General features: G+C 42.0%; 1 protein-coding gene across 2 annotated transcripts in view; it reads right to left on the bottom strand.

Moving 5' to 3' along the window:
* The window catches only part of LOC140076600 (gamma-aminobutyric acid receptor subunit beta-4), a 298,936-nt gene that overhangs the window by 242,526 nt on the left and 41,494 nt on the right, over positions 1-14,916 (bottom strand). Inside the window, exon 1 of one of the 2 annotated variants that reach the window (XM_072123198.1) lies at positions 4,637-4,830. The exons of the other annotated variant lie outside the window; for it this stretch is intronic. Within the exon in view, the coding sequence (XP_071979299.1) occupies positions 4,637-4,674 (38 nt within the window). The 5' untranslated portion in view covers positions 4,675-4,830. Of the gene's footprint in view, positions 1-4,636; positions 4,831-14,916 lie in introns of those variants that run through there. 2 annotated transcript variants of the gene reach the window in all.

Raw genomic sequence — 14,916 nt, 5'->3', positions numbered from 1 at the left:
ATATTTTAGAGTCAATAAACATTTATTGAAGCATACAACATACAATAAACCATAACGTAGTTTGTCATAAGATGGAAGCAAATACAATATGAATGATACAGATGAGTTATGGCCTAGAATGGTGCGGTCAATGGGACGACATGTCACATAAGCCAGAGTTCAAAGACAGAGTGGATCAACCGACAAATTCTGAGCAAAACTATATTGCTTCCAAAAAACTGCTTGACAACAGAGACATAGGGCTAGGGTAGAACGAGAGGTCACAAAACAAACAAAACAAAAAGGGGAGGGGATGGGATTGGGTATCGGGTAATGGAGTTTAGAGAGAGTAAGTTAGAAAGAAAATGAATAGGAAGATAAGAATAAAGAGAGAGAGAGACCAATACCAGGCCACCTCAGGAAATTGATCCAGATGTGATCCAAGCCGCGAAGGAGAGAGACTCCCTGAAGGTCACCCAGGGAGACCAGGTACTATGGGACTGTGTGATTCTGTCGTTGTCGATAGCCCTTAACTCCTCTATTCTAAATATATGATTCAGGGCAGCCACCCAGTCAGCTCTGGATGGGGGAGCCGAGGATCTCCAACAGCGAGGAATAATCTGACGAGTAGCCATGATAAAATGTCGCAGTAAACCTTTTTTAATCTTAGAGACAGGTCCCGGAAGGGCTAGTTGATCATATTTTACACCAGCTCATCTATATACTTTTTGGTTGTGCTGGCCATCCCAAATTATATTGCAAAGACCAGAGGTGATCATGGCGACAGTTCGTGGCTCTCTGATGATGTCATGGGGAACGATGATGTAAGCCGCCGGCTTTTTACCACAATGCAAGATCATAGCAATCCCTCATTACCAGGGGTGAACCAAGCCTGTCTGCTCCCCAAGGCAAGCCATAGAGAGACGCCCACCCCCATATATGTAATATATCAGATACAGCGTGCCGCCATGTAGTATAAAATGCATACAGCATACAACCATGAAGTATAAAAATGCATACAGTATATCGCCATGTAGTATAAAATGCATACAGCATGCCGCCATGTAGTATAAAATGCATACAGTGTACTGCCATGTAGTATAAAACTAAAATTTGCAATTATTTCAGGGTGTCTACGCCACTGATATATCACAGAAGCCCTAATAAATATCACCAATACTGCATAAACATGCAGCATATATACAACATCTACACACATACTAAACAGTATGTGTATACAGCATATACACACACTGCACATACGTAAAGCAAATATACACTCATACATATAATTATATATATACATACACACACTAATCTATACATACACATATATACATACTTTCATATGTACATACATACACACACATATCTATACATGCATTTACATACTTTTGTATTTACATATAAAGCGGCGGGCGGTCTTGGAGACGTGCTGGTTGGCGGGCAGGTACATCTGCTAGGCGGCGGGAAGGTGGATGTGCCAGCTGGTGCGCGGTTGGGGGAAGTGCCGGCCAGCGGTCATGTGTACCTGCTGGCCGTTGGGAAGGTGCATGTGCTGGCGGTTGGTTGGAGGGAAGTGCCGGCATGCAGGAGCATGTGCCATGCAGCGCGCGGGAGCTCAACACCGCCTCCTCATCCAGCAGGATTCTCAACTCACCTCACGACAGGTCCTTCCCTGCTCACTCCATTCTGCTTAATTAACCCCCTTCATGCTCTGCGACGGATATATCCGCTGCAGAGCTATGAAGGGTGTATGAAGAAGGCTCACAGGGACATTGCTGCAAAGACCCATCACTAACCTGTGTTAACCTGCGGTCGGTCACTGGTGTTAACCTGTTGTATGCCGCCAGCAAAGACTCCGGCAGCACTTAAAACATGGTGCCGCCATATTTTTTGAGATCGTCGCTACCCTGAATGTCATCGGTGCGGCATGGTTTCTGAAGATTCGTTACAATGAGGCAGTACCTCATTGTAATGAATCCTATGAAAACACGCCATATACTGCAATACAGTAGTACTGCAGTATATGTTAGGAACAATCAGACAATCCTAGAGGGTCTATGAAATAGTGAAAAAAAAAAAAAGTTTAAGTTTAAAAAATTTAAAAAATATTAAAAATTAAAATACCCCCCTCTCCCTACAACTGATATAAAACATAATAAATATCAATAATCACAAACAGATTAGGTATCGCTGCGTCCCAAAATGCCCGATTCATCAAAATGTTATTGCTAGCGGTGACCTCCATAACGGAAAATGGAGCCCAAATGTCTGAATGTAACTTTTACACCATTTTACATAAAAAATGTCGCACAGTCCTCATGCGCCTGCATGCTCAGACAGTTTACATTGCTCTACAATGAAGAAGTATTGTAGAGCATTGTATTAGATCAGAGCATCGCTGGTTCAAGTTCAACTATGTATAAGTAAAAAAAAAAGTGAAAACACAAAAGTTAAGAAATTAGAATAAATAAAAAATAAATACATTAAAATATTAGCCCCTAAAATGTCACTTTCCCATAAAAACACTTAATAAACTATAAAAAACGCAAACACACAAAAAAAGCCACATATTTGTTATTGTCGTGTCTGTAACAATCTATATAATAAAACAGAATCATTACTGGACCTGCACGGTAAACGCCAGGGGAGAAAACACAAAAAACGTTCTGAAAAAATATAATTTTTAATAATACCTTTAAAAAAATCCTCTAAAAAGTGATTTAAAAAAGTTACGCACTCTAAAATGAGACCACTAAAAAGAACAACTCTTTCAAAAATAAGCCCCTAACCAGATTTGTCGGCCAAAAAATAAAAAAGATGGTGATGCTAAAATGAACAAAATTTTCTCCAAATTAGTTTTTATTCAGTAAAATTGAATAAAATACACAAAACCCCCACATATTTGGTATCGCTACGTCCGTGACAATCTGCCTAATAAAACGGAATCATTATTGGACCTGCAAAGTGAACCTCGTAAAAAACAACCTCAAAAAACTCTCCGAAAAAAGATGATTTTTAATTAATACCCTTTAAAAAATGCTCTAATAAGTTATTTTAAAAAGTTACACACTCTAAAATAAGACCACTAAAAAGAACATTCCTTCTCGCAAAAAATAAGCCCTTAACCAGATTTGTAAGCCGAAAAATAAAAAAGTTATGCATATGAAAGTTGGTGATGCTAAAATTAACATTTCTATTCAGTAGCAATGGGAAAAAAATAAAAAAACCTATATAAATGAAGTCTTTTCATAATCGTGGTGACCCATAGAATAAAAATAATATACTATTTTTACGGTATGGTAAACGGCCAAAAAAACACACAAAAAAATTTTCCTAAAAATTTATGATTTTCATTTCCTCCGCCAACAAAGAGTTAATAAAATCTCACCAATTAGCTATAGATGCCCCAAAATTATGTATCAGAAAAGTGCATCTCATGTGGCAAAAAAATAAGCCCCTCTAGGTCCACAATAAAAAAATTATAGCCTGTACAATGTGACATAGCAAATCTGATCTGCATGGCGCATCCTTCCATTATATGCCCGGCCGTGCGCCCATACAGCAGGTTACCACCACATATGGGGTATCCGTGTACTCGGGAGAAATTGGGTATCAAACTTTGGGTAGCCTTTTTTCATCTAATCCATTACAAATGTTTATTTTTCCACCCAAAATTAATGTATTGTCAAAAAAATATTACAATTTGTAGACCACACCTCCATTTTGTTTTAACCCCTATAAAACACCTTAAGGGTTAACAAACTTCTTAAAAGTGGTTTTTCGTATGTTGAGGGGTGTAGTTTACATAATGGGGTCATTCACAATTCTAGCTATTATTTAGGCCTCTCACAGTCAATTAAAAGTTGAGCAGGTCCATCTAAATATTAGTTTTGCTGATTTTCCCAAGAATTTGAAAAATGGCACCCAAATTCTGAGTCTCATAACATTCTAGTAAAATATGTGGAATCTTAAAACACCATGCCAACATAAAGCAGACACTTGGGAAATGTAAGTTATGAATATGAGTGCTATGACTATCTGCATCAAAAGTAGAGAATTTAGAACTTTGAAAATAAAGAATTTTACTTTTTTTTTCATAACTAAACACAAAAGATTTCATCCAAATTTTTTAACTAATTTGAAGTACAATGTGCCACGAGAAACCAATCTCAAAATCCCCTGGATATCTCATAGCGTTCCAAAGATATAACCACTTATAGTGACACAGGGCAGATTTGAAAAATGGGACCACGTCCTTAAGGCCAAAAGAAGCTGAGTCCCGTAAGGGTTAACCAACTTTGCAGATAAAAAAAAATAGGCATAATACCATTTGTAAGGTGGCTAATCAAAAACTATACTTTCTTTCCCCAACATTAGGTTTTATTGAGCAAAATCAGTAAAATATATAAATATGTTACATTGTAATTGCACTGACAAAATAAAAAAGACATGCTACTTCCACTGGGCACAACTATACACATAAACACACACACACAGCTTTACTATACACACATAAATAACACACTGGGCACCACTATACACATAAACACACACAGTTATGCCATACACACATAAGGAACACACTGGACACTACTATACACATAAACACATAAACACAGAACCCTCCATTTTTCCCTCCTCTTCTTCTTACCCTGTCCCATAGCAGCATGTCCCTATCCTCGGTAGCATGAGGACCTTCAGTGATGTAGAAAGCAAGTGATAAGTCACATTCTTCTGAAATCACCTCAGATCCTGGAGGTGATATCTAGGTCCAAACAACAGGGAGAGAGCAGTTTGGAGACTCTCCTCTCTGGGAGATTAGGTGCAGTGCTGTGTCAGCGCCTCACCTGATCTCAATTACAGCGGTCAGGAGGGTCTGGCAGTGCTTTATCCTCCTGACCTTTGGACTATAAGGGCGCGTTCACACGTTGCGTTTTGGTCGCGTTTTCATTGCGTTTGAAACGCATGTACAACAGCTGATGAGAGGTGATTTGCCTAATTACATTACTGTTTACGTTTGTAAACGCAATGTTAACGCATCCGTTAACAAAATGCACATGTTAAAGTGTTGTTAACATATGTGTTAACATCGCGTTTACGATGCGTTTTGTAAATGGAAATGTTAACAGTGATGTAAGTAGGCAAATCAACTCTCCTCAGCTGTTGTATATGCGTTTCAGACGCAATGAAGATGCAGGTCAAAACGCAACGTGTCCTCAGATGCAGGCACTTTTCAGCAAGATTTTTTCAGCCTCTTATAGTCCGAAAAATATGGTACCACCAACAAGGAGTACAATTTATCACAAAAAAAAAATTCCTTTTGGTAAAAAGTTCAAAAGTTATAAACATATAAAATGACATATGGTAGAATTTTACACTTGATGGAGTATAATTTTATATCTGAGTAGCTGAATTCTTCCCTGATAATTAGTTTGTCTTAAAATAAGGAGACATGTAACAATTATTATAATAAATAACACATTAATATGTTATTTTTTTTAAACAACTCAACACGCATGATAGCTTAATCATCTTCTGCTTACACAAGACTGCTGGTGACGTCAGCTGGCAGTCTGAAAATCTTGAGCATGAGCGCTAAGGCCCCTTTCACACTTGCGTTTTTCACACGCGTTTTCTGCGTGTGCTTTTGATGCGCAGAACTTGCATTGCACTCTGACCCATTTTAATCATTGGGTCTTTTCAGACTTGCATTTTTTTCACGCACACAAGAGTGTTTTTTAACCCGCGTTTAAATCTCGACATGCTCTACTTTTACAAGTCACACACGGGAAAAACACACCATACAAGTCTATGGAGATGCATCAAAAACGCATTGCACTCTAAGGCCCCTTTCACACTTGCGTTTTTCACGCGCGTTTTCTGCGCGTGCTTTTGACGCGCAGAACTTGCATTGCACTCTGACCCATTGTAATCAATGGGTCTTTTCAGACTTGCATTTTTTTTCACGCACACACACGCGTTTTTTTTAACGCGCGTTTAAATCTCGACATGCTCTACTTTTGCAAGTCACGCGCGTGAAAAACGCACCATACAAGTCTATGGAGATGCATCAAAAACGCATTGCACTCTGAGACACTTGCAAGTGCAATGCAAGTGCAATGCGTTTTTCACGCATCAATTGCCATAGAAAAGATAGAGCTCAGTCCTGAGTCCTTTTCACGAACATTTTCTGCGCGTGAAAAACGCATTGAAATTGCATTGAAATTGCATCAAAAACGCGCGTGAAAAACTGAGACACTGAACAAACTCTGACTGAAAACTGATTGAACTCTGATGCCAAATGGGCGTTTTTTACTGACCAAAAACTGATCGCACCCTGATCAAACTCTGACGTGAAATGCAACGCGAGTGTGGAAGAGGCCTTAGGCCCCTTTCACACTTGCGTTTTTCACGCGCGTTTTCTGCGCGTGCTTTTGACGCGCAGAACTTGCATTGCACTCTGACCCATTGTAATCAATGGGTCTTTTCAGACTTGCATTTTTTTTCACGCACACACGCGCGTTTTTTGTAACGCGCGTTTAAATCTCGACATGCTCTACTTTTGCAAGTCACGCGCGTGAAAAACGCACCATACAAGTCTATGGAGATGCATCAAAAACGCATTGCACTCTGAGACACTTGCAAGTGCAATGCGTTTTTCACGCATCAATTGCCATAGAAAAGATAGAGCTCAGGCCTGAGTCCATTTCACGCGCGTTTTCTGCGCGTGAAAAACGCATTGAAATTGCATTGAAATTGCATCAAAAACGCGCGTGAAAAACTGAGACACTGAACAAACTCTGACTGAAAACTGATTGCACTCTGATGCAAAATGCGCGTTTTTCACTGACCAAAAACTGATCGCACCCTGATCAAACTCTGACGTGAAATGCAACGCGAGTGTGGAAGGGGCCTTAGGCCTCTTGCACACTAGCGTTGCGTTTCACGTGCGTGTGCAATGCGTGAAAAACTGACGTTTTTGCTGCGTTTTTGTTGCATTTTTCCTTGGAGTAATTTGCGTTTTTTTTGCGTTTTCGGCGCATTTTTGACGCGCGATTCAATGGGAGACTCGAGCATATTTCAAAGGGACCATGGTTTGGGATTAAAATGTGTTAGTTAATTGAAAAATAATGTCTTCTGATAATTTGCAAACATCGGCGATCTATTCTTCACTGTTCCGCGCGTATATTATCTCCCGACAATTTAGCAGATGTGAAGAACAGTGAAGAATAGAATAAAAACATTGTACACAGTGAACACAGTGAACACAGGATCATTTAAGATAAAAACACAGTGCAGAACACAGTGCAGAATAGATTACAGATGTTCGGCACATCTGCTTACTTGTCGGGAGATACGCGCGGAGCGGTGCGAACAAAATAGCATGTGAAGAACAATATATATGTGTGTAAAGAACACATTGCAGATGTTTCCATACATCTGCAATGTCTTCTTCACACATATATATTGTTCTTCACATGCTATTTTGTTCGCACCGCTCCGCGCGTATCTCCCGACAAGTAAGCAGATGTGCCGAACATCTGTAATCTATTCTGCACTGTGTTCTGCACTGTGTTTTTATCTTAAATGATCCTGTGTTCACTGTGTTCACTGTGTACAATGTTTTTATTCTATTCTTCACTGTTCTTCATTGTGTTTTTTTAATTAAATGCTCGATCGCGAGCAGGGGAAATAATGTTATTCTGGTCACCTAGCAACCCTTACGTTTAAAACGCATTGCACTCGCATTGCACTTGCAATGATTGCGAGTGCAATGCGTTCTTGATGCATCTCCATAGACTTGAATGGGGCGTGAAAAACGCGCGTGACCCGCAAAAATAGAGCATGCTGCGATTTTGACGCGCGTGCAAACGAACGCAAGCACGCGCGTTAAAAACCACGCTAATGGAGAAAGACCCATTGAATACAATGGGACAGAGTGCAATGCGAGTTCTGAGCGTCAAATGCACGCGCAGAACTCGCGCGTGAAAAACGCCAGTGGAGAAGGGGCCATAGGCCCCTTTTCACACTTGCGTTTTTCACGCGCGTTTTCTGCGCGTGCTTTTGACGCGCAGAACTTGCATTGCACTCTGACCCATTGTAATCAATGGGTCTTTTCAGACTTGCATTTTTTTCACGCACACGCGCGTTTTTTTTAACGCGCGTTTAAATCTCAGCATGCTCTACTTTTGCAAGTCACGCGCGTGAAAAACGCACCATACAAGTCTATGGAGATGCATCAAAAACGCATTGCACTCTGAGACACTTGCAAGTGCAATGCGTTTTTCACGCATCAATTGCCATAGAAAAGATAGGCCCCTTCCACACTAGCGTTGCGTTTCACGTCAGGGTGCAATGCGTGAAAAACTGACGTTTTTGGCTGCGTTTTTGTTCCATTTTTCCTTGGAGTAATTAGCGTTTTTGCGTTTTTCACGCGCGTGTTGTTAGCGTTTTTTTTGCGTTTTCGGCGCATTTTTCACGCGCGAGTCAATGGGAGACTCAAGCATTTTTCAAAGGGACCATGGTTTGCGATTAAAATGTGTTATTTAATTGAAAAATAATGTCTTCTGATAAGTTGCAAACATCTGCGATCTATTCTTCACTGTTCCCCGTGTATATTATCTCCCGACAAGTTAGCAGATGTGAAGAACAGTGAAGAATAGAATAAAAACAGTGAACACAGTGTACACAGTGAACACATGATCATTTAAGAGAAAAACACAGTGCAGAACACAGTGCAGAATAGATTACAGATGTTCGGCACATCTGCTTACTTGTCGGGAGATACGCGCGGAACGGTGCGCCCAAAATAGCATGTGAAGAACAATATATATGTGTGTGAAGAACAAATTGCAGATGTTTAAATACATTCTTCATTGTGTTTTTTTAATTAAATGATCGTTCGCGAGCAGGGGAAATACTGTTAGGCCCCTTCTACACTGGCGTTTTTCACGCGCGAGTTCTGCGCGTGCATTTGACGCTCAGAACTCGCATTGCACTCTGTCCCATTGTATTCAATGGGTCTTTCTCCATTTGCGTGGTTTTCAACGCGCGTGCTTGCGTTCGTTTGCACGCGCGTCAAAATCGCAGCATGCTCTATTTTTGCGAGTCACGCGCAATTTTCACGCACCATTCAAGTCTATGGAGATGCATCAAGAACGCATTGCACTCGCAATCATTGCAAGTGCAATGCGAGTGCAATGCGTTTTTAACGTAAGGGTTGCTAGGTGACCCGAATAACATTATTTCCCCTGCTCGCGAACGATCATTTAATTAATAAAACACAGTGAAGAACAGTGAAGAATAGAATAAAATCATTGTACACAGTGTACACAGTGACCACAGGATCATTTAAGATAAAAACACAGTGCAGAACACAGTGCAGAATAGATTACAGATGTTCGGCACATCTGCTTACTTGTCGGGAGATACGCGCGGAACTGCGCGAACAAAATAGCATGTGAAGAACAATATATATGTGTGAAGAAGACATTGCAGATGTATGGAAACATCTGCAATGTGTTCTTTACACACATATATATTGTTCTTCACATGCTATTTTGTTCGCACCGCTCCGCGCGTATCTCCCGACAAGTAAGCAGATGTGCCGAACATCTGTAATCTATTCTGCACTGTGTTCTGCACTGTGTTTTTATCTTAAATGATCCTGTGGTCACTGTGTTCACTGTGTACAATGATTTTATTCTATTCTTCACTGTTCTTCACATCTGCTAAATTGTCGGGAGATAATATACGCGCGGAACAGTGAAGAATAGATCGCCGATGTTTGCAAATTATAAGAAGACATTATTTTTCAATTAAATAACACATTTTAATCCCAAACCATGGTCCCTTTGAAATATGCTCGAGTCTCCCATTGAATCGTGCGTCAAAAATGCGCCGAAAACGCAACAAAAACGCAAATTACTCTTTAGGAAAAATGGAACAAAAACGCAGCAAAAACGTCAGTTTTTCACGCATTGCACCCGCACGTGAAACGCAACGCTAGTGTGCAAGAGGCCTAAGGCCCCTTTCACACTTGCGTTTTTCACGCGCGTTTTCTGCGCGTACTTTTGACGCGCAGAACTTGCATTGCACTCTGACCCATTGTAATCAATGGGTCTTTTCAGACTTGCATTTTTTTTCACGCACACACGCGCGTTTTTTTTAACGCGCGTTTAAATCTCGACATGCTCTACTTTTGCAAGTCACGCGCGTGAAAAACGCACCATACAAGTCTATGGAGATGCATCAAAAACGCATTGCACTCTGAGACACTTGCAAGTGCAATGCAAGTGCAATGCGTTTTTCACGCATCAATTGCCATAGAAAAGATAGAGTTCAGTCCTGAGTCCATTTCACGCGCGTTTTCTGCGCGTGAAAAACGCATTGAAATTGCATTGAAATTGCATCAAAAACGCGCGTGAAAAACTGAGACACTGATCAAACTCTGACTGAAAACTGATTGCACTCTGATGCAAAATGCACGTTTTTCACTGACCAAAAACTGATCGCACCCTGATCAAACTCTGACGTGAAATGCAACGCGAGTGTGGAAGGGGCCTTACGTTTAAAACGCATTGCACTCGCATTGCACTTGCAATGTTCGCGAGTGCAATGCGTTTTTGATACGTCCCCATAGACTTGAATGGGGCGTGAAAAACGAACGCTAATGAAGAAAGAGCCATTGAATACAATGGGACAGAGTGCAATGCAAGTTCTGCGCGTCAAATGCACGCGCAGAACTCGCGCGTGAAAAACGCCAGTGTAGAAGGGGCTATAGAGCTCAGTCCTGAGTCCATTTCACGCGCGTTTTCTGCGCGTGAAAAACGCATTGAAATTGCATTGAAATTGCATCAAAAACGCGCGTGAAAAACTGAGACACTGAACAAACTCTGACTGAAAACTGATTGCACTCTGATGCAAAATGCGCGTTTTTCACTGACCAAACCCTGATCGCACCCTGAGCAAACTCTGACGTGAAATGTAACGCGAGTGTGGAAGGGGCCTTAGGCCCCTTCCACACTAGCGAGTGTGATGCGATGAACTCGCATCACACTCGCAACGCAAGCTGCCGGGAACGCACGGCCCGAACGCTGCACCGCGGGAGTGAACTCAGCATGTCAGTTCACTCCCGCGGTGCAGCGTTCGGGCCGTGCGTTCCCGGCAGCTTGCGTTGCGAGTGTGATGCGAGTTCATCGCATCACACTCGCTAGTGTGGAAGGGGCCTTAGACACTTGCAAGTGCAATGCAAGTGCAATGTGTTTTTCACGCATCAATTGCCATAAAAAAGATAGAGCTCAGCCCTGGGTCCATTTCACGCGCGTTATCTGCGCGTGAAAAACGCATTGAAATTGCATTGAAAATGCGCGTGAAAAACTGAGGCCCCTTCCACACTCGCGTTGCATTTCACGTCAGAGTTTGATCAGGGTGCGATCAGTTTTTGGTCAGTGAAAAACGCACATTTTGCATCAGAGTGCAATCAGTTTTTAGTCAGAGTTTGTTCAGTGTCTCAGTTTTTCACGCGCGTTTTTGATGCAATTTCAATGCAATTTCAATGCGTTTTTCACGCGCAGAAAACGCGCGTGAAATGGACTCAGGACTGAGCTCTATCTTTTCTAGCAATTGATGCGTGAAAAACGCATTGCACTTGCATTGCACTTGCAAGTGTCTCAGAGTGCAATGCGTTTTTGATGCATCTCCATAGACTTGTATGGTGCGTTTTTCACGCGCGTGACTTGCAAAAGTAGAGCATGTCGAGATTTAAACGCGCGTTAAAAAAAACGCGCGTGTGTCCGTGAAAAAAAATGCAAGTCTGAAAAGACCCATTAAATACAATGGGTCAGAGTGCAATGCAAGTTCTGCGCGTCAAAAGCACGTGCAGAAAACGCGCGTGAAAAACGCAAGTGTGAAAGGGGCCTCAGAGTGCAATGCATTTTTGATGCATCTCCATAGACTTGTATGGTGCGTTTTTCACGCGCGTGACATGCAAAAGTAGAGCATGTCGAGATTTAAACGCGCATTTAAAAAAATGCGCGCGTGTGCGTGAAAAAAAATGCAAGTCTGAAAAGACCCATTCGTTACAACGGGTCAGAGTGCAATGCAAGTTCTGCGCGACAAAAGCACGCACAGAAAACGCGCGTGAAAAACGCAAGTGTGAAAGGAGCCTAAGGCCCCTTCCACACTCGCGTTGCATTTCACGTCAGAGTTTGATCAGGGTGCGATCAGTTTTTGGTCAGTGAAAAACGCGCATTTTGCATCAGAGTGCAATCAGTTTTCAGTCAGAGTTTGTTCAGTGTCTCAGTTTTTCACGCGCGTTTTTGATGCAATTTCAATGCAATTTCAATGCGTTTTTCACGCGCAGAAAACGCGCGTGAAATGGACTCAGGACTGAGCTCTATCTTTTCTATGGCAATTGATGCGTGAAAAACGCATTGCACTTGCATTGCACTTGCGTGTGTCTCAGAGTGCGATGCGTTTTTGATGCATCTCCATAGACTTGTATGGTGCGTTTTTCACGCGCGTGACTTGCAAAAGTAGAGCATGTCGAGATTTAAACGCGCGTTAAAAAAAACGTGCATGTGTGCGTGAAAAAAAATGCAAGTCTGAAAAGACCCATTGGTTACAATGGGTCAGAGTGCAATGCAAGTTCTGCGCGTCAAAAGCACGCGCAGAAAACGCGCGTGAAAAACGCAAGTGTGAAAGGGGCCTAAGGCCTCTTGCACACTAGCGTTGCGTTTCACGTCAGGGTGCAATGCGTGAAAAACTGACGTTTTTGCTGCGTTTTTGTTTCATTTTTGTTCGCGTTTTTTTGCGTTTTCGGTGCGTTTTTCACGCGCATTTTTTTAAGTCAATGGGACTTTTTCAAAGGGACCAAGGTTCGGGAATAAAATGTTTTATTTAATTGAAAAATAATGTCTTCTGATAAGTTGCAAACATCTGCGATCTATTCTTCACTGTTCCGCGCGCGTATATTATCTCCCGACAAGTTAGCAGATGTGAAGAACAGTGAAGAATAGAATAAAAACAGTGAACACAGTGAACACAGTGAACACAGGATCATTTAAGATAAAAACACAGTGCAGAACACAGTGCAGAATAGATTACAGATGTTCGGCACATCTGCTTACTTGTCGGGAGATACGCGCGGAGCGGTGCGAACAAAATAGCATGTGAAGAACAATATATATGTGTGTAAAGAACACATTGCAGATGTTTCCATACATCTGCAATGTCTTCTTCACACATATATATTGTTCTTCACATGCTATTTTGTTCGCACCGCTCCGCGCGTATCTCCCGACAAGTAAGCAGATGTGCCGAACATCTGTAATCTATTCTGCACTGTGTTCTGCACTGTGTTTTTATCTTAAATGATCCTGTGTTCACTGTGTTCACTGTTTTTATTCTATTCTTCACTGTTCTTCATTGTGTTTTTTTAATTAAATGATCGTTCGCGAGCAGGGGAAATACTGTTATACTGGTCACCTAGCAACCCTTACGTTTAAAACGCATTGCACTCGCATTGCACTTGCAATGTTTGCGAGTGCAATGCGTTTTTGATACGTCCCCATAGACTTGAATGGGGCGTGAAAAATGCGCGTGAATCGCAAAAATAGAGCATGCTGCGATTTTGACGCGCGTGCAAACGAACGCAAGCACGCGCGTGCAAAACAACGCAAATGGAGAAAGACCCATTGAATACAATGGGACAGAGTGCAATGCAAGTTCTGCGCGTCAAATGCACGCGCAGAACTCGCGCGTGAAAAACGCCAGTGGAGAAGGGGCCTTAGGCCCCTTTCACACTTGCGTTTTTCACGCGCGTTTTCTGCGCATGCTTTTGACGCGCAGAACTTGCATTGCACTCTGACCCATTGTAATCAATGGGTCTTTTCAGACTTGCATTTTTTTTCACGCACACACGCGCGTTTTTTTTAACTCGCGTTTAAATCTCGACATGCTCTACTTTTGCAAGTCACGCGCGTGAAAAACGCACCATACAAGTCTATGGAGATGCATCAAAAACGCATTGCACTCTGAGACACTTGCAAGTGCAATGCAAGTGCAATGCGTTTTTAACGCATCAATTGCCATAGAAAAGATAGAGCTCAGTCCTGAGTCCATTTCACGCGCGTTTTCTGCGCGTGAAAAACGCATTGAAATTGCATTGAAATTGCATCAAAAACGCGCGTGAAAAACTGAGACACTGAACAAACTCTGACTGAAAACTGATTGCACTCTGATGCAAAATGCGCGTTTTTCACTGACCAAAAACTGATCGCACCCTGATCAAACTCTGACGTGAAATGCAACGCGAGTGTGGAAGGGGCCTTAGGCCCCTTCCACACTCGCGTTGCATTTCACGTCAGAGTTTGATCAGGGTGCGATCAGTTTTTGGTCAGTGAAAAACGCACATTTTGCATCAGAGTGCAATCAGTTTTCAGTCAGAGTTTGTTCAGTGTCTCAGTTTTTCACGCGCGTTTTTGATGCAATTTCAATGCAATTTCAATGCGTTTTTCACTCGCAGAAAACGCGCGTGAAATGGACTCAGGACTGAGGTCTATCTTTTCTATGGCAATTGATGCGTGAAAAACGCATTACACTTGCATTGCACTTGCAAGTGTCTCAGAGTGCAATGCGTTTTTGATGCATCTCCATAGACTTGTATGGTGCGTTTTTCACGCGCGTGACTTGCAAAAGTAGAGCATGTCGAGATTTAAACGCGCGTTAAAAAAACCGTGCGTGTGTGCGTGAAAAAAAATGCAAGTCTGAAAAGACCCATTGGTTACAATGGGTCAGAGTGCAATGCAAGTTCTGCGCGTCAAAAGCACGCGCAGAAAAGGCGCGTGAAAAACGCAAGTGTGAAAGGGGCCTTAGACTCCTTGCGCAGCCTGAGCCAGCCACATGCAAGATTAGACTGCCGGCTGACAG

The sequence above is a fragment of the Engystomops pustulosus genome, chromosome 9, assembly GCF_040894005.1.
Source record: "Engystomops pustulosus chromosome 9, aEngPut4.maternal, whole genome shotgun sequence".
Lineage (NCBI taxonomy): Eukaryota > Metazoa > Chordata > Amphibia > Anura > Leptodactylidae > Engystomops > Engystomops pustulosus.
The sequence above is the reverse complement of the archived record's forward strand: the minus strand, read 5'-3'. Positions and strand labels throughout refer to the sequence as shown.